This window comes from Ambystoma mexicanum, chromosome 8 (genome assembly GCF_040938575.1).
Source record: "Ambystoma mexicanum isolate Mex_15411 chromosome 8, UKY_AmexF1_1, whole genome shotgun sequence".
In the NCBI taxonomy this organism is placed as follows: Eukaryota; Metazoa; Chordata; class Amphibia; order Caudata; family Ambystomatidae; genus Ambystoma; species Ambystoma mexicanum.
The window spans coordinates 154473792-154498497 of record NC_090929.1 but is presented as its reverse complement, the minus strand read 5'-3'; the positions used below and the strand labels follow the sequence as shown (position 1 = coordinate 154498497).

Genomic DNA, 24706 nt, shown 5'->3' with positions numbered 1-24706 from the left:
CTCTAAATCACTTTCCAGTCCAGTTCCGGTGAGGTGAGTGCATCTGAATTCTGTCTTGTAGTGTTCGATAGGCGCTACGATGCCGGTAGGATCTCCTCGTTCAGGTGGGGTAGTGTAGTGAGAAGAAGGAGGGAAAGACAGGCAGAGAGATGACGAGTGAGTAAGCGAGAGAAAGGAGGAATGGGAGGGAGGTGACAGATGAGGAGCAGTGGGCAGAGAGAGGGATAATTAGTGAGGGAGGAAGGGGGAGAGTGTGAGATACAAAGAAGATCAAAGGGGCTAGATAGTGGGCGGAAGGATGGGGCAAAAGAGGGATGGTGAAGAAAGGAGTAGGTGGTGGGACGATGTTAGATAGAAATGGGAAATTTAATGGGGAGCAGGAAGATGAGTGTAGAGCGAGGAATGGTGGGATAGGAGTTGGCAATGGGAGGAACAAAAATGGGAAAAGGGATGGAGTAATGGAAAAAGGGGAGATGGTGGTGGATGGGGAGATAGAGGGAAAGGGAGGAGGCATAGTGTTGAGAGAAAGAGTGTTGAGAGAAAGAGAGGTGGGGTGGGCCATACATGAGGCACAGTGGGGAAGAGAGTGGGAGTGCAGGTAGGGTAAGGGTGAGGGATGGAAGGAGAGGAAAGGGGTTGAAAGCAAGCATTGGAGGGGGGAGAGGTAAGAGCGGGATATAGCGTCTTTAAAGTGGAGAGTGTGGGGAGGGAGTGGAGAGGGGGTCTGGGAAAATAGGAAAGAGTGGCTAGAGAGGAGACGAGAGGTATGAGACAATAGAGCAATACAAAGGGAAGCATTCATGGAAGAGGTGGGAGGGAGAGGGACAGCGGGCCGGGTGGTGGGTACATCATATGCATGGTTGTTTGGTGAGTGTGAACTTGTTAAAAGAATCCATGTAATTTCAGAACATTATAAAGACAAACGTTCTTACTTGATACTCGTGATTGGAGAGCTTTCGTTTGCACTTTGGGCATTGCATCATGTTATTGGGGCATTCCTTGTCCAAGTGATCGGCCAGTTTTCTTCGCATGACCACAAGCCCGCAGCCAGTAGGGCAAGGTATAAAAGCATGCTCACATAAACTCTGATGGTCCTAGAGAGTAAACAACACCAGGAAATTAACTCAGATACATATCTAGGTGCAAAGAAAGAAAAAAATAAAGAATGAACGAAAGAAAAAGTAAAGCTAGAAAGAAGAGAGGTAAAAGGTAAGTCACTAGGTGAAAGATTGGACAGAAGGAGCAAGCTATGAGGAACACATGAACAATGATCGATGCATGGAAATGTATTAAAAAGAAATACTAATAAAATAAAAAGGTAATAAAAAAAAGACATGAAGGGGTTTTCCAAGATGGCCACCGTGAACATTGAACCGTGAGGGCCGTGCTCCCACCCGGTAATCACAAAAAGGGCTGCAATAATGAGACTGCAGCCCCCTGGTGTAAGTGCCAAAGATGTAGGATTGTCCAGAGGATGGGATCACCACCCAGAAAACAAGCAGCAGAGTAAAAACGCAGCGGAGCTAAGGAGGTACGCGGTGCGAGGAGGGACGGGATGATCAGTGAGCCCGATTGCGAACGCCACTGCAGAGAGAGTCGGCCTACTTCAGGCATATGCAGTGAGCCAGCAGGAAGGGGGTGTGAAATGGCAGCAACCGGCCAGAATGACTAGAGCTAGGCGGAGAGAAGGAGGCCCACTAGACTATTGAGGGGGCCTTGGCCCTGACAAAGGGCGGACCCGGGTTTTGCATGGAACACACCCCTGGTGGCGCACACCACAGGAGCAGGCGAGCGACTGCACCGTCACCACAATAGACATCCCGCAAGTAAGAGGAAGGGGAAAAGCTCCCTCCAGGAGCCGCTGAGATCTCGGAGAGAGGTGTACGCTTACAGCCTCACACTCCCCGACGGGGTCCCGGGCGCCCAATCCATCCCGGCGCGGGGAGGTGTGTGCACCCTGCAGCTTGCTCCCTGCTACACCAAGAGCCTCCACAGCCAGGCTAACGCCACCACAGGGGCGCATGCCCCATCATAAACATACTTCTAGCAGACAGCCCAAGCAGCAATGATTAGACCAACATACCCTCCAGGAAATAGATTTGCTTTGGGACCAGGATGACTGGCTGGCCTGGGAATGGAAAAGAAGACGCCTCAGACCCGCACAGTACAAACAGAAGGGTGAACACCGGCTGTGGGGAGTGCGTGCTCTGCAAAGAAGGGGCCGCTAAACAAAGGACAAGGACACTTGCTTGAGGAACCGTACAGGATCCCGACCCCAGAGCAGCAGACATCATTTGTAGCCTGCAGGCATGCTTGATTATCACAGAGCTCTTCAACCTCACAGTGATTCCCAGGACTGTAAAGATCAACGGGCGCACCCCTGTGAACTCCACTGAATATAGAACAGACGCCTACACTGGGCATTGGAAAAGGGTAAGGTGTGAGTTATTATCGTAAATACGAGAGGGCCGAAATATAAAGGCAAGAAGGATTGACCCTGGCTCGCTGCTGGAGTAGCGGACCATGGCACACAGCAGTCCATCAGCTCTCAGAAGTTCAGGGAGAGGGTTGGTCCCTGCCTGAGCGACGAAAGAACTACCCCAAAGACCCAAAAGAGGAGCGCCAGTGGGGTCTGGATACCATCCAGCAATTCCCCTCTAATGTCACAGAACAGGCCCAAGGACCTCAAGGAAGGGGTTGCTACGGCCAAGATGGCGAAAAAGCAGGACGGAGCACTCCTTAAGTTATGGCGAAAGGAAGGGGAAACAGCCACAGGAGATAACCAGGCGCAGACTGATCAGCCGGGATTCGAGGGGCTCCCAGCGCAAACGAGTGGGCAGTTGGTCACACATGAAGTATTGCAGCAATGCGTCAAAGCATTTAGCGACCAGATGGCGGAAACCCTACAGTCGCAACTGAACCTAATAAGAACGGAACTGACCCAATCCCTACAAGAAGTTAAGGGGAACATTGCCGAACTGGAAACAGAGTGGACTTGTCTGAAAATGCCATCCAAGAGCTAATTGAGGACACTCGTAAGATTGATGCATTAGCAGACCAGTTAGCGACAGCCACAAACAATCTTGAGCTTCAAGTTGAGGACCTCAAGAACCGCTCAAGAAGGGCTGAACAAAAGGGTCAAGGGACTAACCGAAAGCGTGAGCAATCGTGACCTGCGAGAGACAATGCAGCAGGTGTTTGCAGATCTACTGTACATGGAAGCGGGGAGTGAGATACCCTTGGACAGAATACATCGAGTGGGGCCAATAAGAGCACAACCAGGCGCGAGACCGAGAGAAATGGTAACAGCACTGCAAAGATACAACCAAAAGGAGGCGATTCTACAAGCGGCCAGGAAAGCAACCCCTATGCAAGTTAACCGCACCGACATTCAGTTATACCAAGACCTGGCCAAGGCTATGCTGGCAAAGAGGAGGCAGATGGGCCTGGTGACTAGGGCACTATTAAAAGCCCAGGCTCGATACAGATGACCTTTCCATTCGGGATGGTCTTCACGTGGAAGGGCCACCAACACTGCATCACCACATTAGAGAAAGGGCTCAGGATACTGAACATTGAGAAATAAGGGGGTGCGCCCCCTCGGGGCGTGCCTGGAGACCCCCCCAAGAACACTTGTAAGAGAAACACTGGGAATAGAGGATAGTATGAGAATTGAGGGCAAAAATGAAGCCTCCATGTGGCCCGAAAGCGCATTGGTCTAAATCTCCAGCCCGCATGAAAGACTAAGTATAAAAACCGGGCACAAAGAGCACGCTATGCCTTAAAGTGGGGGGTGGTCTTGGGCGGTGTGTAGCGCTAATTCTACAGGGGCCTTCTGGATAAGGGGGGGATCGGCCGGGGCACTGGAAGAGATGGTCCTGGCACTTGGAATCGGACGAGGGCACAGATGTGCTTGGCCCGCACAGGTATCCTCCGGTGTTTAACGAGACATGGCACCCATGGCTAGGAACATGGGAGGATGACGGTGAGCAGAGTTTAGCCGGAGGGGTTAGGGGATGCGGGGGGTACGGAGGAAGGAAGAAGGCAGAGAGGTAGGGGGTTTGCTGCAGCACAGTTACACACAGGACAAAAAAGGGGACGGGTAGTACGCAGGGGATTCGCTTGCTTTCACTAAATGTTAGTGGATTGAATATGCCCATCAAAAGGAGAAAGGTAGAGGGTCTCTTGCAAGAGGAAAAACATGAAATTGTGACCTTTCAGGAGACCCATATCAGCAGGAAGGATAAGCACAAATTGAGCATAAGAGGCTATTCCTATCTACTACAAGCGAATGACACGGGTATGACGAGAGGGGAGCCTCGTTGCTTTTCGAGAGCTTACTGATTTGAGAATAATGGGGAGGATGACAGATAAAGAAGTTAAATTTCTCTTTGTGCAGATTCAATGGGTAGGTAAAGCAGTTACAATTGTCACGGTGTATGCTCCCAATACGGAACAGGACGGTTTCTGGGGGTGTTGGAGAAGCTTGAGAAATATATGATGGGGCAGCTCATAGTAACAGGGGGCTTTAATCTGGCATGGAGCCCAAGGGTGGATAGAAGCACTGGCATGACCCCCTCAGTTAAGGCTCAAATCAAACCCTGCAGGCCAGAATGAACCGGTTGGCACTGGTGGACGCCTGGATGAAATCACGGGGGGGGGGCAAAAGGGTATACGTTTTACTTACATGTGCATAGAACATTCTCGAGGATTGATTATATATGGGTATCTCCTAAACTTCTGGGACTGGTCCAGAAGATGTAACTGGGGCCCATAACACTGTCTGATCATGCACTCCTGCTACTAGAGATCTAGTTGGGGGGGGGGGGGGGGGAGTTTGGGATGTGGTTGTGGCAATTCCCTAAACACTTGCTGCAGGACAGGGTGATGATATGTGACGAACTGCAGGACATTTGCGTGAATTTTTTTTTAGAGAAACAGGCCCTCCGCTATTCAGGAGCAGGTTGTATGGGATGCTTTTAAAGCAACCATACACAGAGAAAAGATAGCAAAGAAAGCACAGTGGGATAAGCAAGAAACCGTGTTGCAGGCACATTTAGAACGACGCTTAATGGGGTGACGGCTAGAATGGAAACAGACAAAGGTGTATCACTCAGGAAAGAATACCGACATCCTAAGGGCCAAATTAGCATCCTGCAAACTAAGCAAGCGTAATGATCGCTACTCTTTCTGAATCAGAGATATTATGTACAGCGAACAAAGCTGACCGACTCAGCCCGGCAAGTAAGGAAAAAGGAAACATCTAAAGGGATCCTCTGCATTCAAATCTCTCGGGGAACAGTCACCTTGGCATCAGAGGAGATTCTACAAACATTTGCGCAGTATTACTCCTCGGACCTCCCAAATAGGGAAAGCCAAGAGGCATATCTGAGATCATGCCCATTGAATGGGATAAACCAAAGTGAAAGGGAGAGCATAGAGGGCGAGATCACGAAAAACAAGGTCCGAGCAGCGATCCAATCCCTACCACTAAAGAAAGGCCTGGATGGTTTTATGGTAATGTATTATAAGGTATTCCAAGATATTCTGACCCCGATAATGACATCTCTATTCAATTTCTTCGCCATGAGGGGCATGTCTCCTGGATGAGGAGGCGAAGGTTGTTCTGTTCCCCAAACCTAATAAGGACAAAACCCAGTGTGGCTCGTATCGCCCTATCGCACAAATAAATCTTTACCAAAATACTAGCGTCCAGGCTTGACAAAATAATCCTGGGGTTGATTCAGCCGGATCAAGCAGGTTTTGTTAGGGGGCGACAAACGCTCGATAACATTAGGCAAATGTGCCACCTAGTAGAAAAAGTCATTAAGACTGGCCTCGACACGGGGGTACTGGCCCTGGACACCGAGAATGTCTTTGATCGTGGACAATGGTCTTTTCTGTTCCTCACTATGGAGACTATGCGGTTTGGACTGGGATTCTTTGCTTGTTCAAAGCCAGCTATGGATCACCATCGCTACAGTTAGCCATAAATGGCCACATTTCGCAGACAATACGAGTGTCCAGGGGCACCAAACAAGGCTGCCCGCTATCCCCGGTGTTGTATGCAGTATACCTAGAACCTTTTCTAACGAAGGTCAGGCTAAAAGGGATTACATTCGGGGGGAGGTGCACAAGGTGATGGCCTTCGCGGATGGCCTACTGGTGGTCCTGACGGATATGAGCACCTAATTTCCAAAGCTGTAGGCCCTCCTGGCGGAATTTGGTAAAGTGGCGGGGTTGAAGATTAATACTCAGAATTAATGCTCCTTGAGGGGCGGGGGGCGCCAGGGTAAAGTCGGTAGATACCGGGCAGTTTGTGAGAGCCGACAGAGAACTCTGACATTTGGGGGTGGTGACCCTAGATAGCATGTACCTGGCAAACTACCTCGCTCTATTAGATAAGATGAAGGCATGGCTGGAAGAATGCGGTCCACTGAATATCTCATGCATGGGCGGGGCTAATGTTATCAAAATGATGGTCCTGCCCAGAGTACTGTATTATTTTCAAGCTCTCTCCCTAAAGGTCCTGCAGAAATTCTTCAGGTCCCTGAATAGACTAGTGTGAAAGTTCATCTTCATCTGGCAAGGGAAATGGTTGCGGGCGGCATGGGGGGTTCTGGCGGCCCCAACAAGGTGCGGCGGGAGGGGGTTGCTAGCTTCCAAACGTATTTCCAAGCTGCCCAACTGAGGGTCATAGTCATACGGGATTGGTTTAGTGGGACACCGGACAAGATCTGGCGAAGGATGGATAGAGCGGTGGTAGGTAAGCCCCTCAATGAATTCCTGTGGTGCCCAAGAGTGGATAGACCTCCCAATATGTGTAGAAGCCGGATAATGGCCCTGGTGGGTGACACTTGGGATGCAGTGGTTAAAAGGACAGGTATTACAACATTCCTGTCCCCGTTTACCCCCTACTACGCAACCCTCAATTTACCTCTGGCTTAAGAAGGGTGCGTTCGTCAGATGGGAAGAAGCAGGTTGTCTGTGAGTGAGGGATATGATGGAAGGGCAGGAGGTCAGGTCGTTTCACCAATGAAAACAGGTCATCAGATTACGGGAGAAGGATAGGCTTCGGTACGCACAGATAAGGCATTGGTTGTCAGCTCTGGGTATGAAGCACTCTATTATCAGGGAACTCACGCCACTAGAAAAATACCCAATTACAAACTCTGGCGATCATCAGATGATAAGTAATCTGTATAGAATGTTCTCCCAATGGGCCTACATGAAACAATGGGCGAAAGTGCTACCTCGTATGATCTCGGAAGAACAATGGTGGGAAGTGTGGCAGAGGATTCTAAAACTAATATGGAGGCTGCAGATCCGGGAGATGTGGATGAGGGTTTTGGTACTTTAGCACCTTACGTTGAAGAAATTGCATAAATTCGATCCTGCGATGTCCTGGGCATGCTGGCTTGGGTGCACGTATGGTGGGCTTGCCTGGTCCTGAACCCTTTCTGGGAGTCGGTTAATGGGGCAATGCAATCTATTTTTGGTTCACAAATTTGAAGAGAGTGCAGGGAAGCGCTGTTGGGACTGGGAGATGTGTTGGACATCCTCACATCTAAACCTCAGAAGAAAGCATACATGATTTTAAGGGTTGCTGAGCTTTCCTTGATAGCCCAAACATGGAAACAAGCTAGGGAGCTCTCTGAACAAGAATGAATAGGAGAAATATGGAATTATACATCACTAGAATGGGTCACATACGCTATTCAGGGGGAGTATACCAAATTCAAGGACGATTGGGACTTGGTCCTGAACTTTCTCCATAAAGACTAAAGAGAACAATGGTGCCCACAGAGAATCCGCCTGCTGGATATACTGTAAACATTGGCCTACATGGTCAGCTCATTCTGAAGCGGAGTATGAATAGTTTGCAGTGAATAGGGGGAGGGAGCAATTGGGGGGGAAATGGGGGTTGGGATTGTTACTGTTAAAAATTGCTTAAATGCCAATAAAAACAAGTTTAAAAAAAAAAAAAGACATGAAGGAAAAAGAAATACAGGGGCCCTCATTAGGACCCTGGCGGAGTGGGTTTACGCCAGCGGTATTCGCGGCGGACCCGTCCGCCCTACTACGAGTTCCCGTAGCGCCATGGAGCCGTTTTCCGCCTGGTTTTTCCGGGCGGAGAAATCCATGGCGCTACGGGACCTTGTTGTTAATTACGCCACCGTATTTTACGGTGGCGTAATTAACGCCTTCCCCACTCCCATTATACCCTATGGGGCAAAAATGGGAATGGGGAAGGGTAAAATGGGGAATGGGGATTTACCGCCCCGCCAAGGTCGGCATGGGGCGGTAAATCCGCCAACCCCCATGGCGGTATCGGCAGCTTTCCGCCGTGCTCCATGGTGCATATTGCACCACGATCTCCGCCAGGGTCGTAATGAGGGCCAGGGTCTGTTAGAAAAAGAAAGAGTACACATTGGAGAGAAGAAATGATGGAAAGAGCAAGAAGGCAAGGTAACTAGATGAAAAACAATAGTAACAAAACCATGAACAACAATCAAGATTCAAAGATTCAAGAGCAAAAGAAATAAATAGAAACCTTGAAACAAAAATGACTGACATGACATGTTCAGGAAAACAGACTGCTCACATCCTGGAAATTAATTTTCAACGCATCAAAATGTACTGATAGATAGCAATAGATGGAAATCTTGTGTATGCATTTGTGTGTGTGAAACAATACCAGAAAACCTTTACATGGGTACACAGCAATTATAAACAAGCATCAGCAAAGCCAATCGGTGTGACTGGTAAATGTAGCAGTTAAGATTTCTTTGTCAAGCTCCCACAAGGCCCTCATTATGAGTTTCCCGGTATCCCGCCGGCAATTCCTGCGGGATACAGGGAAACGGACCTACCGTTGCCGGGGCCTGACATCCCAGTATTATCGGAATATTCCAGGTGCCGTCAACAGCGATAAATCCCATTCCATTGGACTCCATGGAAGATATTGCCTGTATTTCCCGTACCAGTAATACCGGTGCTGGATATACCGGCTGTTTTTTGTCAGTGGGGGCCTGATTTACCTTCAGCTCTTGGCTGGAGGTAAATCAGTGAATCCCCACCGGCAAACTTGTAGTTTTGCGGTGCAGGAAAAGTAGCGGTCACAGAATTACTGCCACTTTTACTGCCACTTTTACCACACTACAAAACTTGTAATGAAGGCCCTCTCTATATTTGCAAAGCCACACATACTGGCTTTGCCAATGCTTGTTATTGAAGATTTGCCAATGAAGAGAATTCAACCTGATTCCACCTTATATTGTCTGCCAGATTATCATGCTATCTATTTACTCTGCTGCCTTATTTGTGTTTTTATTTTTTTGGCTAGCGCCTATCATGCATGCTCTAGAAATCATCCTCATTTGCACAGCATTAGGTCATTTTTTGCCTTCCCACAAATCAAGTCATATTTTCACACTGGATGGATTGCAAAGGGGTTAGTTGAGAGTGGTGTGATGTCACATGGTCACCCTTTGACATTTTTCAGATATATTGCTACATTTTTCTGAAATAGTGTTCGATGTTTCTGAAATAGTATTATGTACGCCCACATGTTTTCTACTTTGAATAATTTTCTGCAATACTGACAAGAAATATTACAATCTGCTTTAATAATAGTGATCCACGCCCTTGACCCGAGCATAATCTCACAGAATGAATTACAATATCTTCCAAAAACAATAATCTATAGGTTGATTAATTCACTGTTATCTGTCAGTACATTAAATGGGCAGGTCAAAGTTTTCACACACAAGGAAAGCACACATGGGAAGAATGTTGCCAGATAGTAAAATGGAGAGATTAATTTTGCTGTAATGTAGTTACATACAAGCGCTCAAAGCAAAGTTTTCACAAACAAGCGAAATGCACACTGAATAGAACTATTATCATGGCAGTGTGTCCTACTATTCCACAATGGCACCCAGAAAAACACTGCTCCAAACAAAATGCAATGGGACAGGTTCATTTAATGGACGCAGTGCACAGCACAAGCCATCTCCCCTCCCAAACACTCGGATGTATGTGATTTCTTCAAATATATTTCACCTAATGGAAAGTTTACCGAATCCATTTAACTGAAAAACGAAATTAACTATTTACTTTTTCTATTTTTTTTATAATGCGGGGTGAGACCGCCCCAGCCCACCTCGCCCCACCCTATCCTAACTTATACCCTTACCCACATCCCACCTATTAAACATTACACATATACCCCTTCACCTACCATTTTTAGTGAAATGGATTCGGTGAAGTCTCATTAGGTGAAATGGTATTCAAAGAAATCTACGGTAACGCAAACACTCAGCCTCTTTGGAAAACGTAATGCAGTATGAAAGCCAAAATGTACCTTCATAAGACTGTGCACAGAAAATAATGCACTGAAACTAAATGCTCTAAAGCATAGGAGGAGAACTATGGGTAACTTCACAGTTTAGATCGAGAGCATACCAAGTGAAGTGGAGCACCCTATTTTGCCCCCTTACCTGCCTGCAACCTGGATACATGTTTAAGCATTTGATTAGCAACAATACTTTTCATACCAAGCCAGGAAATGACAGAGCCATCTACCATTCCAGGCACAGCATTACAGCCTAGGAACTGGTAAAATGACATCCACGTCAACCTCCAAGAACACAAAATCAACTGAGAGGTGTTTCAATCTCAGAGTTCGTCAGAGGAGTAGTCTAAAAATGCAAGACAGAGGATATACAGTAGCATTTTAGAAAAGCAAAGTATACTATAGTCTTCTTGTTGCAGTAAGAATTTAGTGGGGTAGCAGGTAAGTGTTAGGCAAGCATAACGAGGTTTAGAGACAGCCTATAGACATAACGCTGACACATCCTCAATGTCAGCCAACCGAGCTCCATCTGCTAATGCAGCAATATTCACGCGCCCAGACTCCGCATTCACGTTGCAGAACATCTTGACATCATCCATCCAAGCAAGCACCAAGCACACAGGACACAACTCAGCCGAGAAATGAAGCAGGTCGCAACGCATCCCTCCCTTATAGAGCCAGAAGACAAAGTAGAAATATTTGTGATAGTGAATAACAACAGAGAGGAAGAATGTGCAGGAATTACCAGATTACTCACCGTAGTGACCATCTTACTCCTAGTCCATAGGTCCCTTTCCTCCATACTTGTGGGACATCTCTCCGTCCTGTGGGACGGGACCAGAGCACTTTGTAAAAAGCATCCAAATTTTTCCAAAAATGTGTCCTTCTTCTCTTTCCTGCGCAGGGCCCGGCACGCGGCCGTAACCCCGCCCACCTTGGCTCCTCCCCGTGCATTGCCCCTCAGTCCTTTTCTTTGCCAGGTCAGAGACCCATTACCAATAACAGAGGAACCTTATTAGAGGGCACGGCGGGCGGGCATATGGAGGAAAGGGGACTATGGACGAGGAGTAAGGTGGTCACTACGGTGAGTAACCTGGTAATACTCCTACGTCCCGTCCCCTTTCCTCCATACTTGTGGGAGATTCCCAAGCACTCCTTACAGGAACTACGGGTGGATGGAAATACCCCTTACTGAAAAAGGTTCTTCAGCACAGCCTGACCAAACTGAGCATCAGCTCTAGAACTCATATCGAGGCAGTAATGCTTACAGAAAGTAGATGGAGAGGCCCAAGTAGCTGCTCTAGCGATGGACTCCCAGGGAACATACTTCTGAAAAGCAACCGCAGCTGCCTTGCCCAGCACCAGGTGTGCATGAATACCTTTAGGAGGTTTCAGCTTTTGGATAGTGAAAGACTCCATGATGCAGGCGGCAATCCACCTAGAAATAGTTGCCTTAGACGCCTGCTTGCCTTGAGGGTTGCCGAAAGTCACAAAAAGTTGAGAAGAACTTCTAAGCTCGGAAGTCCTATCCAGGTAGAACTTAAGAGCTCTTCGGACATCAAGACAGTGTAGAACCCTCTCCGGCTCAGAGGCGGGGTTCGAAAAAAGACCAGTAGGGAGATCGATTGATTCAAATGGAATTCGGTCACTACCTTCGGCAGAAAAGCCGGATTAGTTCAAAGGACTACCTTGTCCTTGTGAAAGACCAAGAAAGGATGCTCCACTGACAATGCCTGGAGCTCACTCACTCTCCTTGCCGATGTGACGGCGACCAAAAAGGACACTTTCCAAGACAAGAACCTGAGGTCCACAGTAGCCATTGGCTCAAAGGGTTTATGGCACAGGGCCGTCAGGACAACATTCAGGTCCCATGGCGGGTGCGGATTACGAACTGGAGGGTAAAGGCGTGTTAAACCACTGGGTTAGTCAGAGAAAACGAACACTGATCCGTAGAAAGATAAGCAGAGACCGCTGAAAGGTAAGTCCTGCATGACAGAACATGAACCCCTGAATCTGCTAGGGAGGACACGAAGGACAACACCGTGTCAACCGTGGCCGCCCTTGGATCCAATTTCTTCTCTAGACACCAATGACAGAACCTGAGCCATTTACTCTTGTACTGAGATCTGGTCGAGGGTTTTTTTGGCTGCCTGGATAAGGAACAAGTTACTTACCTGTAACTGTTTTTCTCCAGCATGGGTCTGGCATGGATTCACATGCTCATGAATATTCCCCGTCGTCAGGCTGGGAATCCTCGGTAAAGAAAAAAAATCAGCATCAGTTTGGTTTCTGATCTGTCTTTCGTAGTAGTAACCAATCACTGATCTCTGCGTCATACTGACCACAGCCAATGACTGCCATCTCCCTAAGCCCCACCTCTGGCAGCCATCTTCAGATTTGGTAGCACGTGAAGTGGCAGTATGACCAATTGAAGAGCCGCAGAGGGGTAGGCGGGAGGGTTCGCATGTGAATCCATGCCAGACCCATGCTGGAGAACAACAGTTACAGGTAAGTAACTTGTTCCTTCTCCAGCATGGGGTCTGGCATGGATTCACATGCTCATGAATATAAGAATACATAGCAGTACACACATGCACAACCACGGGAGGTGGCAAAGGCTCAACATTAAGCAATACAACAACTCAACATTAAGCATCTCTTACCTCCTCACCAGGCTCACCTTAAGCGAACAGGTTGCGCAGCACTGCTTTGCCGACCCTGGACTCCTCCCTGGAATCCCGATCGACGCAGTAGAATCTCGTGAAGGTGTGCGTCGACCTCCACGTAGCAGCCCTGCAGATGTCCAGCAGGGGCACACCAGATAGGAACGCCGTAGTAGCAGCGATCGCTCTGGTCGAATGGGCTCTCGGACGGCCTGGCAGCGGTCGGTTAGCCAACCGGTGGCAGTGCATGATGCAGCCGGAGAGCCATCTGGAAATAGAAGACTTCGAGATAGCCTTCCCTTGATTCACAGGTCCAAAGTTCACAAACTGCTGTGATGTCCTCCGAAAAAATCTTTGTGCGGTCCACGTAGAACTTCAGCGCTCTAGCCACATCCAGCGAGTGCAAAGTCCTCTCGGCCGGCGACGAAGGAGAAGGGAAGAAAACAGGTAACACCAGGGGCTCGTTAAGATGGAAGTCCGACGGCACCTTGGGCATAAAGGAGGGGTGCGTCCTAAGCACCACCCTCGAGGCATGGAAAGTCAAGTACGGTGCTTTGCAGGATAGGGCCTGGATCTCTCCCACTCGTCGTGCGGAGGTAATGGCCACCATGAATGCAGTCTTCCACGACACAAACTTCATCGGTGTGGAGTGTATTGGCTCGAATGGGGGCCCCATGAGCCTAGTCAGCACCACGTTAAGTTCCCACGCCGGGGCCGGGGTCTTCACCGGCGGGAACGACCGGAACAGTCCTTTCATAAACTCTTTCACCAGTCGATGGGACCACAGGGACGTCCGTCCTGTGGTTCTGGTATATCTGGAGTTCGCCGCCAGATGAATCTTAATGGAGGCATGGGCTAGCCCAGCCTTTGCCAGCAATAGCAGGTACGGCAGCACCTGAGGGGCCGTAATCCGTAGGGGGTTGATCTTCTGTGCTCCAGATAGAGAACCTCTTCCACTTGTGACCGTAGCATTTGAGAGTCGAGGACGCCCTGGCCTTTGCAAGAACCTCTCTGCAGTTGGCCGGTATATCGTACCCTCCAAACTCTAGCGCTGCAGGAGCTAAGCCTGCAGGTTCAGCGACGCCGGGTCGTGGTGGAAGATGGCACCCCCTTCTCTGGAGACAACTTGATGGATGGGGACGTTGACAAGTCCAGAAGGTCCAGGAACCAGATCTGCCTCGGCCACGCCGGTGCGACGAGGATCATCCTGCACCGGGATCTCTTGAGCTGGTTGATGAGTCGAAGCAGCAGCGGCAACGGAGGGAACACATACAGGTATAGGCCGTCCCAGGGGAACGAGAACGCATCGCCCATGCTTCTCGGCTGGGGAAACCTGCTGGCGAACCTCTGGCACTTCGAGTTTGTCGCTGTTGCGAACAGGACGATTTGGGGTTTGCCCCATCGTCGGAAGAGTTGATCCACCTGATCCTGGTGCAGCTCCCACTCGTGACACGCGCGCAGCTCCCTGCTGAGAGAGTGGGCGATGGTGTTTCTCTCTCCTGCCAGGTGGAAGGGAACCAGGAACATCCCCTGGGCGACCGCCCAGTGCCACAGATCCTGCGCCTCCTTGGATAGGGCTGGGGATCTGGTACCTCCCTGCTTCCGTATGTAAAACATTGTCTTGGTGTTGTCCGTGAAGATCCGCACCACCTTGCCCTTGAGCGACGGGAGGAACGATTTGAGAGCCTAGAACACGGCTCAGAGTTCCAGGATGTTGATGTGCAGGAGCTTCTCCTCCGGGAGCCAGAGGCCTCTTGCGTGGAGATCTCCGGTGTGGGCGCCCCAACCTTCCAGGGAAGCGTCCGTCATCACCGTCTCCTAGTACGCCGACGTCTGAAAGTCCTTGCCCGCCGTGAGGTGCGCTCGAACGCCCCACCACTGAATCGCCAGCCGGAACACCTCGTTGAGGGGGACCCTGTCTTCGAAGGTGCCCGTCGCCTGCATCCAACGGGCGTCGAGAAATTCTTGAAGAGGGCGCATCCGTATTCTGCATAGGCGCACCAGGTAGATGCAAGAGGACATCATCCCCAGGAGGGACTTGATGGACCTCACCCTGGCCACGTCCGTGGCTAGCAGGCGCTGCACTTTGCCCAGAATGGTCTTCGTCTGTTCTTCCGACGGTGCCGCCAGGCGCCTCACTGTATCGAGCTTCGCTCCCAGAAACAGGGCCACTTGCGACGGCACCAGGTGGGACTTTGGGTAATTTATGGCGAATCCCAGGTCTGTGAGTAGCTGGACGGTCCTCGCAGTGTGTTTTCGACGGCGAGTTCCCTCGTCCTTGAGCGGATGAGCCAGTCGTCCAGGTAGGGGTAGACGTGAATCCCCTGCAGGCGCAGCTGTGCCGCCAGAGGTGCTAGGCACTTGGTAAAGACCCTGGGGGCCGACTTCAATCCGAACGGCAGTGCTCTGAATTGGTAGTGGCGTCCCTGGACGACGAACCTGAGGAACTTTCGGTGACTTCTGAGGATGGGAACGTGGAAGTATGCATCCTCCAGGTCCAGCGACGATAGAAAGTCGCATTCCTCCAGCTGTCCCAGCACGTGCTGGAGGGTGACCATCCTGAACTTTTGTGACCTGATGTATTTGTTCAAACGACGAAGATCCAGGATGGGACGCCAGCCGCCCGTCTTCTTCCTGACGAGGAAGTACCTTGAGTACACCCCGGAGCCTCTTCGGGATGGGCTCGATGGCGCCTTTCCTGAGCATCGCCCGTACTTCCAACAGCAGTTGCGGGACGTGATTTTCCTTCCTGGCCACAGGTGGAATGTGAGGGCACTTCTCCAGGAATTCGATAGAGTGTCCTCTTGCCAGGGTATCCAGCACCCAACGATCGGTGGAGATGGACTTCCACACACCGACGAACTTCGTCAGCCGGACTCCCACTGGGGTACTTCGGTGGGGGCCCGAGGCCACGGCCGGTTCAGTCCTGCTTGGAGATGGTGGCCTTGCCGCCCTGCCGACGGCGGGGAGGCGCTCCCTGCTTGCCGCGACCCCTGTAGGCCTCCTGAGATGAGGAGCATGCCGCCTGGCGGTAGGACGACGAGCCACCGCTGGATCCCTTGGAGGCCCCCTGTCTACCTCCGGAGCTCCGAAAGGGCCGTTGTTGCTGAAGGGCTCCTACGGCGCGGGCCGTCTCCGTGTCCGTCTTTATGGCTTGGAGGGATTCGTCCACCGCCTTCCCGAACAAGTTGCTGCTGTCGAACGGCATGTCCAACACCCTGGTCTGGACGTCCTGACGGAAGTCGGTCGCCCGGAGCCAACCCCGTCGTCGTAGGCAAACTCTGTTGCCCAGCTGGCGGAACCCGGTATTGGCAATATCGGTTGCCACCGTTATGGTGTGGTCCAATGCCACCTCGCCTTCTTGAAGTATTTCCAGGGCCTCGGACCTCTTGTCGTCCGGTAGGAAGTCCAATATGGGGGCCAGCTTAAACCAGAGCTCCCTATCGTAACGGGCCACGATCGCCAGGGCGTTGGCCGCTTTGATCGTCGTCGCCGCCGACGAAATGACCCGTCGCCCCATGGCGTCCAACTTCCTTCCCTCGCCGTCCGGAGGGGAATTCGACGTTGAGGTTCCTGACCCCGCCGCTTTCTTCTTCGCCGCCGCCGAGACGACCGAGTCTGGCGTTGGCTGGGCCCTGAGGCACAGGGGAGCAGTCTCGGGGACCCGGTACTTCTTCTCGTACCGGTCCCGTTTGGCTGGTGCCGTGGAGGGGTTCTTGAGTACCGACAGGCCCTCCTCCCAGATGTCATCGATTAGAGGCACCGCGATGACAGTCTTCCTCTTGGCCTCCCTTCTTCAACTTCCAAATTGCCCGGTGAACTAGAGGCAGAGGCGCAAAGGCGTAAGCTCTCATGTTGTGCCATGGACTCTCTAGAGCATCCCCCAGAGAGGAGGCTCCCAGTCCCCCTGTGGAGGCATACAGAGGAAGCTTCTTGTTCGCCGCCGTCGCGAAGAGGTCCACCTGCGGTGTGCCACAGCACGAGAAAATCCCTGAGAGGACCTCCGCCTTCAACTCCCACTCGTAGCTGACCACTGTTCGCCGGCTGAGGGCATCTGCTGTGACATTCAGCTGGCACGGGATGTGCACTGCAAGCAGCCAGACACCATGAAGCACGGCCCACTCCCAAATCTGGATGGACAGGTCCACGAGGGGGGGAGACTTTGTTCCCCCCTGCTTGTTGATGTAATACATTGACACCACATTGTCCGTTCTTATGCGGACCACTTTGTTGACAATGACCGGTCTGAACACCCTGAGCGCCAAGAAAATCGCCAGAAGCTCCAAATGATTTATGTGCAGGAGCTTGTCCTGAGGCGACCAGAGGTCCGAGACCTGAAGGAGATCTAACGTCGCACCCCACCCGAGGAGGGAGGAGTCCGTCGTGATCGTCACCATAGGGACCGGGTCCTGAAACCCCACACCCCCAGACAGATTGCTGAAAGATGACCACCAGTCCAGGTCCACTCTCATGGAATCCGGAATCATTATCCGCATGGAGTCTGGGTCCACTGCCTGACGCCATGAATTCCGAAGGGCCATCTGGGTCCGTCTCATTTTGAGACGAGCAAGAGGAAGAGCCAGCACACACGAGGCCATGAGGCCCAGAAGCCTCTGGAACCACCAGGCGGACATACTCTCCGACTGCACAAACATTTGACACGTGGCCAGCAGATCCGCCATTCTGTCCCCGGTCAGGTATACTCTGCAGTCGATCGTTTTCCAACGAAAACCCAGAAAAATCAGGTCCTGAGAGACCGTCATGGAGGATTTCCGCCAGTTCACCGACAGCCCAAGATGGAACAGGAGCTGAAAGAGAGACTGGAGGTTGCCCGCTGCCGCCAGCGGACAAGGGCTGCGTAAAAGCTTATCGTCCAAATAAGGATACACATGGATACCCTGAAGACGAAGATAGGCCGCAATCACTGACATCATCTTCGTGAAGACACGCGGCGCCAAGCTGAGGCCAAAAGGAAGCACCCGAAACTGGAAGTGTTCCTCTCCCAAAGAGAAACAGAGGTACCTCCTGTGTGGAGCCCAAATCAGGATATGCATGTACGCGTCCTCAAGATCCACTACGCTGAGCCAGTCGCCCATCTGCAAAGAGGAGCGTATCTGGCTGGGCGTGATCATCTTGAATTTCTCTTGGGGTAGAAAGAGGTTGAACTGGGAAAGGTCTAGGATGGTGCGCAGGCCAGCCTGGTTGGGTTTGGGCACCGTAAACAGCCGGGAGTAGAAGCCCTCCCCTCGCTCCCCAGAGGGAACGGGTTCCACAGCCCTGAGGTCCAGGAGTTTCTGAACCTCGGCGTTGAGGGAGGGCGAGCCCAGCGGCTGAAAAGGAGGGTTGAGGGGTGGGGTAGGGGGTAAAGGTAAGCAGAAGCCCGCCCGAGTGACTGACAAGACCCATCTGTCTTGTGTGATGGTCTGCCACGCCTCCCAATGAGACGCAATGCGCCCTCCCACCGGGGTCTTGCGCAAGCGCGGAAAACCCTCATTTGGCAGGTTTATCGGTGGCGGTGCCACCTGAACCTGATGAAGAGGCTGAGGAGCGGAAGAAATACTGCGTGCGCTGTTGTCTACGGCGGTTATTCCCCGCAGGAGTATCCACTCTGTGATTTTTGCGGTTGAGGAATCCCTTAAAACCAGAGGAAGGTCGACCTTGCGACAACGGCCTTTGAGTCTTGAAGGGAGGTTTAACCAGAACAGACAATGATTTAGCTGTCTGAGTGCTATCCTTGGTTTTGGTGAGCTCTACATCAGTAGAAGAATGAAAAAGCTCCTTACCATCGAATGGAAGGTCCAATACTTTGTCTTGCACTTCCTTCGAAAACTTAGAGGCATGCAACCACGCTTGCCTCGAGGTATCAACCCCGAGCATCATGCCCCGAGCCGAGGTGTCTACGTGAGGAGCCACAGCCTCCAGGAGATCCTGGGCCAAGACCCTGGCATCGGAAAGGCCACCTCTGAAGTCTTCCAACTTCTCGACCGGAATGTGCTACTTAAACTCCGACAGACCTTTCCACATCCGCATGTTAGCTCCCGCCAAAATCAATTCGGCATTGGCCTGCCTGAGCTGCAAGGCCGAATTGGCAAAGATTTTCCTCCCTAGGGAGTCCAGGAGCTTGTCCTCCTTTCCCAAGACCTGAGTAGCTGTCGCGGAAGAGGATGCTGCAGGTCTGGACTGCAACGTGGCCGCAGCCACCACTGTGGAGGAGGGAGGCGGACAAGACGACAAGGCCACTTCCTCCGAAGAGTGCAGCCTGTACCACGCGTCAATCTTTTTATTGACAAAAAGTCCTGAGTGTGGCTTCTCCCAGACTCTTCGGACCTCGGCCAAAACATCCTTCTGCAGGAAAAGGCTGGTACTCTCCAAAGGAGACAGGGTGAACGCCCCAGAAAGCACGCCCTCCTGTGGAGCAGGTGCCTCGGGAACCGGAACATCTAAGAAATTTATCATGTCCAGTACCTGGTCATGAAAAGCTCTAACAGAGCGGGGAAGGTCCTCGTTGTCCTGCTCGCCTTGAGGGTCATCCGACAGGTCAGGATCCTGCTGAACCGTGTCAGGCACTGCCTTGTCCACTGGGGACAACGGTGGCAAAGGCGGAAGAGGAGGGGCAGGCACCACGGGCAAAGGAGGTGCCGGCGGAACCACCAGAGGAACGGGTGGAGCCGGGGGCGCTGGTGGACAAATTTCCTTAAAAAGCCCTTTGAAATACTCCCTCATGGGGTCGGTGCGCATAAGCGCTTGAAATTTACCGAAAAAAGCATCCTAAGGAGATTGCTTCGGAACCTGAGGAGGCCTCTCATGAGGTGGACAAATCCAGGGACGTAATGGAGAAGGGTGCCACACCGGGCCCTCCGCCGACGTATCCACATAAATCAAAAGGGCCGCCCCTACAGGCAACGAAACATTGTGCGGAAGAGGCACCCGGGCGTTCCAATCATAAACGGGCCGGTAAGGATACGCACAAGTGACCTTAGGTTCACCCAAAGGACCGAACCCTACACCAGGGGCCGATGGCGTAGTTGTAGGGGTAGTACCTAAAATGGCCGCCGTGGTCGTGGTGGGAACGGCCGCCATTTTGTCTTCATCTGAGGGGAACTGCGGCACGTGAGGAGGTGAGGCAGGGGTCCCCGTCGATGGATCAGGGGTCTTAATTTTAGCCTTAACATAAGGAACCTCGGCAGAGCCGGTACTATGAGGCCTGGAATGTTTCTGCAACATACCAACCGCCAACTGAGCCTTCGAAGGAAGGACCTCGGCACTGCCGATAAAAGAAGAACCTTGCTTCTTTGCCCCCTCAACAGATCTGGCATCACCTCAAGAGCGGAAACGGTGAGAAACCACTTTCACCGACAGGGCCCTGCCCGGCCCCTCAGAACTGTTGGTAGTCTTAGCCTCTGTACGAGGGACTTCGGGCCTAGGCCCGGTAATAGCCTTATCGGCACGGGCCTCGAACATCCGTTCGGTAAACACAAGCCCAGCCAAGGCCTCGGGCGCACCCCGGTCTTGTTTTTGAGGGAAGCCGAAAGAGAGGCCTCAGAGCAAGCTCTGGTACCCTGTGACTCAGCAGAACTGGGTCTACACACAGCCCCCACAGGAGGGACCTCGGAAGTTACTCTGGTGTACACAGGCCCCTTACGGAGACCCTCGGAGAAAACTCTGGTAGAATTATTAGGCCCGACAGGCACCTCAGGGCGAACCCCGGTGACAGAGCGATCAATGCCCCTCCCGGCTCGAGAGGAACCCGGGAAGGTTTCCCCCGGCCGGGGTGCTCTGAAAAGTAAAGAACTTACCGGGCGTTTCTTCTTCTCGTCGATGAACGTCTGAAAATGAGATGGGGGAGTGCGTCGGAACACCTCCTCCCACCGTTCCAACCGACGTTGAAGAGCCCGGACCGAAAGGGAGTCACAGTAATAACAGGAGTCCCAACGGTGTTCCGGACCCAAACACTCTAAACAAAAAGGATGGGGGATCCGCCCTCGCAAAGTGACGATGTCACGAAGAACAGTCTGGAAAGTCTAATTTAAAAGACATAGACGGACTAGAAGACGAACGCTAGCGAAAGCCAGAGAGGAAAACAGGGAAGAAAATCTTCTAAGGATGCAAGTGCGTCTGGCCCCGATCGAGGGGAGAAAAGGACTGAGGGGCGATGCGCGGGGCGAAGCCAAGGTGGGCGGGGTTACGGCCGCGTGCCGGGCCCCGCGCAGGAAAGAGAGGAAGGACACATTTTTGGAAAAATGTGGATGCTTTTTACAAAGTGCTCCGGTCCCATCCCACAGGACGGAGAGATGTCCCACAAGTATGGAGGAAAGGGGACGGGACGTAGGAGTATGAGAGATCCTACACAACAGCACCACAAGCAATAGTGAAGTAGCACGCAGCCCAACAACCAAGAGAAGAACCTTCTCTAGTCAACCAACACATGTGTGCAAAGCACCCATACCACTCTCAGACGTGCATACAAAACCATCTCTAGGCAGCACGGTTCACATACACTACCAGGCACACCTTGAGTTAAGTCGATAAAGCAATCGTCACAAGCAGGGAGGTGACACATGCACCCCCAAACACTCAGATCACAACACTCACTGGAGTTCTGACAAGCAAACATCCACAAATCAAAGGCGCTTGAGACTGACACCAACATACCATTTAACTACCAGGAGATGTTTTCATCAAGTAGCCAGAGCGGCAACGCTCAAACTAAGCACAACACTCACTACTCAGTAAACACACCTAATGAGCTGGACGAGCAGCACAGAAAGGCAGGAGCTACTAACCACAACATTTAGAGCAAGCAACCTATGCGTTGTATAAGAGCACCCAGCAACATGACCCTATCAGAGAAGAACATTCACACAGAGGCTGAAGTGGACAACACCAGTGCATAAAGCCACTGCACGCTGCACACATAAAGAGAGGCAGCAAATTGACTGCAACATAGCCCAGCAACAAAGCATTGTACAAGGAACATTTTCCTGCCCCATCCTGGGGACCACAGTATGCTAGGTGGTGCGACCCAGAAAGCCTAAACTCAAAACAGAGAAACAGGTGCAGCAAAATACAATAAACAAGGCCATAACAGTCTCAAAGCAGAAGGGAAGTCCTACGGTGACTCCTGTCAACTACGGAAGCAAATGTCTTAGCAATAACCTGGGCCCTCAAACCCCACATTCGCCAGTAGGCCAAAAACTTAGGGGGGGAAAAACAAGAACAGAGAGACAGAATTAACATTACAAGCCCTGACTAAACGATGGCCACGACAGGCAAGAAATCCCAAAACACTCAAACACTAGGCCTCACAACACCCTATTAAAGATAGACATTCTGAAACCAGTAGCAGAATCCACAAGTCTGGGCAAATCCCACAGTGACCCTCAGCTGCCGGCAACCAGAGACATCCACCAAATGCAGAGTATTTCTCTGTAGGTCCATGAACAACTGAAAGTTAAAATGTAGACACCACTCATCATATGGCTAGTTGGTGATGCACGGATGCTCACTGTAACAAATGTGCAGAGGTAGCATTAGGCCCCAAAGTACCTGAATCCCCGCGGGTAGGCCAGGATAAAACATTGACCAGTACATGAACAATCTGGGGTAGGGCATCATGAGCCTGGCACTGGTCCCTAATCCAGCCCTGTCTGATATCATGTGGACCCAAAAATGCGGCCGGTGATGCGCCACCATGGATGCGCCAGCAACAACAGAGCATGACAGGAAGGTCACGAGCAGTTACAGCGCATAATGGCCAGGCATCGGGTATCCATTAATTGTAGTGCTACTTCCCAGATGTATGGCTCCACATTTCAAAGGATAACTAATATGCTACCCTCAAGACCGAAATCTTAATCGCCAGCACAGCCAATGCCCGCAAGTTGCTTAACATTCAATATGCGTCCTTCCTGATCGGCCAGTGTGTGATTCCGGTCTCAACTACTTTAAAGACACTAGTAGTCAGTGCCTTAAGTGGCACTACAAATCGAGCAGGGGCTCATCGAGGGGGCGTGGCCTAACAACGGGGGTCTTCATGGCCCGTTAGGCCACGCCCCCTTGACTAGCCCCGGCTCAATGGGCTACTGGCACCCCTGCCAGGCAGCCTTTTGTAGAGATTAGCACCCTCTCCCCAATGGAGGAGAGGGTGCTGATCTCTGCATTTATTTTGTATAGGCTTGCCTTGCAGGGGACAGTTCCTCGCCTATTCAGCCTTAATGGTGATGCTGCCCCTCGCCAGCTGGGGAGGGGCAGCGTCACCATTAAGGCTGAAAGGGTGAGGCCACTGGAAGCAGAGGCCTTTTTCCTAAAGACTGAAACTCCCGCGAATCCGCCCACCCCCGGCAGGCCCCGGCCCACTTAAAGCCCTGCTAGTAGTCTACTCTGACGCCTCACTCACCTTGTCCAGACAAGTAAGGGCCATGGTCTTCTCTGCAGCTTACGCCACTAAGGTCCTCAGGTCCTCAACGCAGCCAGACCTTTTTTCACTAAAAACAACTGCCTCACCATTGCCCGGCCCATCATTGCACATCCTCTCCCCCAGGCAACCGCTCCCCAACACAGGACTCCATTCAACAGGAAAAGGAGGCAGATCCCACCACATGGCTTGTCCAGATTGGAGCTGCGCACCCAGTACTCATGAAAAGAAGGCATTAACTCCCTATAATGTACCATTATATACTGCACTTCAAGATTTGCTCACACAAGATAAACACGCACAGTGAAAATGTTCCCCCCCATAATGCACACTGCATTGAAACATTATCGAGAAGCTGACACATACAAACCCAAGTAAATGATAAAATAATCAGGCGCGTACTACAATTCCACAAGAGTGCCATTGCAAATACTGATTTAATGAAGCAATGGGCCGATAAAAGGCATTCTCTGCACAACAGAAGTGCTCGTTATGGATTGATAGCCTTTTCTAATATTATCTTTAACCATGCTGTAAAGCAGCACAAAAGTAGAATAAATATAAATTCCAAATATCATGCAAAACAAGAAGCTCTTACAAGCCACATTGGAAAGCTCTCCCCTCAGCTTAAATACTTGATCGAGAGTTTATAAAATGACTGACTCTACAACAGCCCTTTCACCATCATGCACTCTTTCTGCACCATGGACTAGCTGGTTGACACCAGTGGCCTTCTACATACTGCTGCTGCAAGAGCTGTGGCAGAGAATTAAAACTCTTTCTAGCCAGACTTAAATAGGTTTCCGATTGGAGGTACTCACCTCATATGCCTTCATGACACCATTCCAGCTGCATCCGGGTGTGTCACAGTGCACTTTTAATTCTGAAATTTCTTTATTTATGGCAGCATCACTAAACACCTGTTGAGAAGACAATGAATTCAGCAATGAGTAATGGTGAAATAAGAATGCACAGCATAAGAATGGGTCAGGGCTCTTAATTATTATGGACTGCACAGCACCACAGATAGTAAGATAACAAAGAGCTTTAGGCACTACTGTGCTTGTAATGTCAACTAAGACACGATGTGTCTTTGTCTGCAATCAGGGACGTCATTTAGGGGTTGCACTTGCGACTCCTGAGGTCTCCCTTGCTAAAGGGGAAAAAAATGTATTTTTTTTTTTTTTTTACAAATTGAAGCTTCTGGGCTGTGGGCAATGCCGCGTGGCTCTTGGTGTCTAGAGTGGCTGGCTTTCTTGTGAAACCCCCTGT

General features: G+C 51.1%; 1 protein-coding gene across 2 annotated transcripts in view; it reads right to left on the bottom strand.

Annotated features, from left to right (window-relative positions):
• Positions 1–24706, bottom strand: part of TRAF1 (TNF receptor associated factor 1) — a 474790-nt gene that overhangs the window by 200443 nt on the left and 249641 nt on the right. Inside the window, exons 4-5 of one of the 2 annotated variants that reach the window (XM_069609528.1) lie at positions 24256–24354; positions 933–1094 (exon numbers count right to left, since the gene is read on the bottom strand). In XM_069609528.1, coding sequence (XP_069465629.1) covers positions 933–1094; positions 24256–24354 — 261 coding nt within the window. The remainder of the gene's footprint in view (positions 1–932; positions 1095–24255; positions 24355–24706) is intronic. The other variant, XM_069609529.1, reaches the window with a different exon arrangement.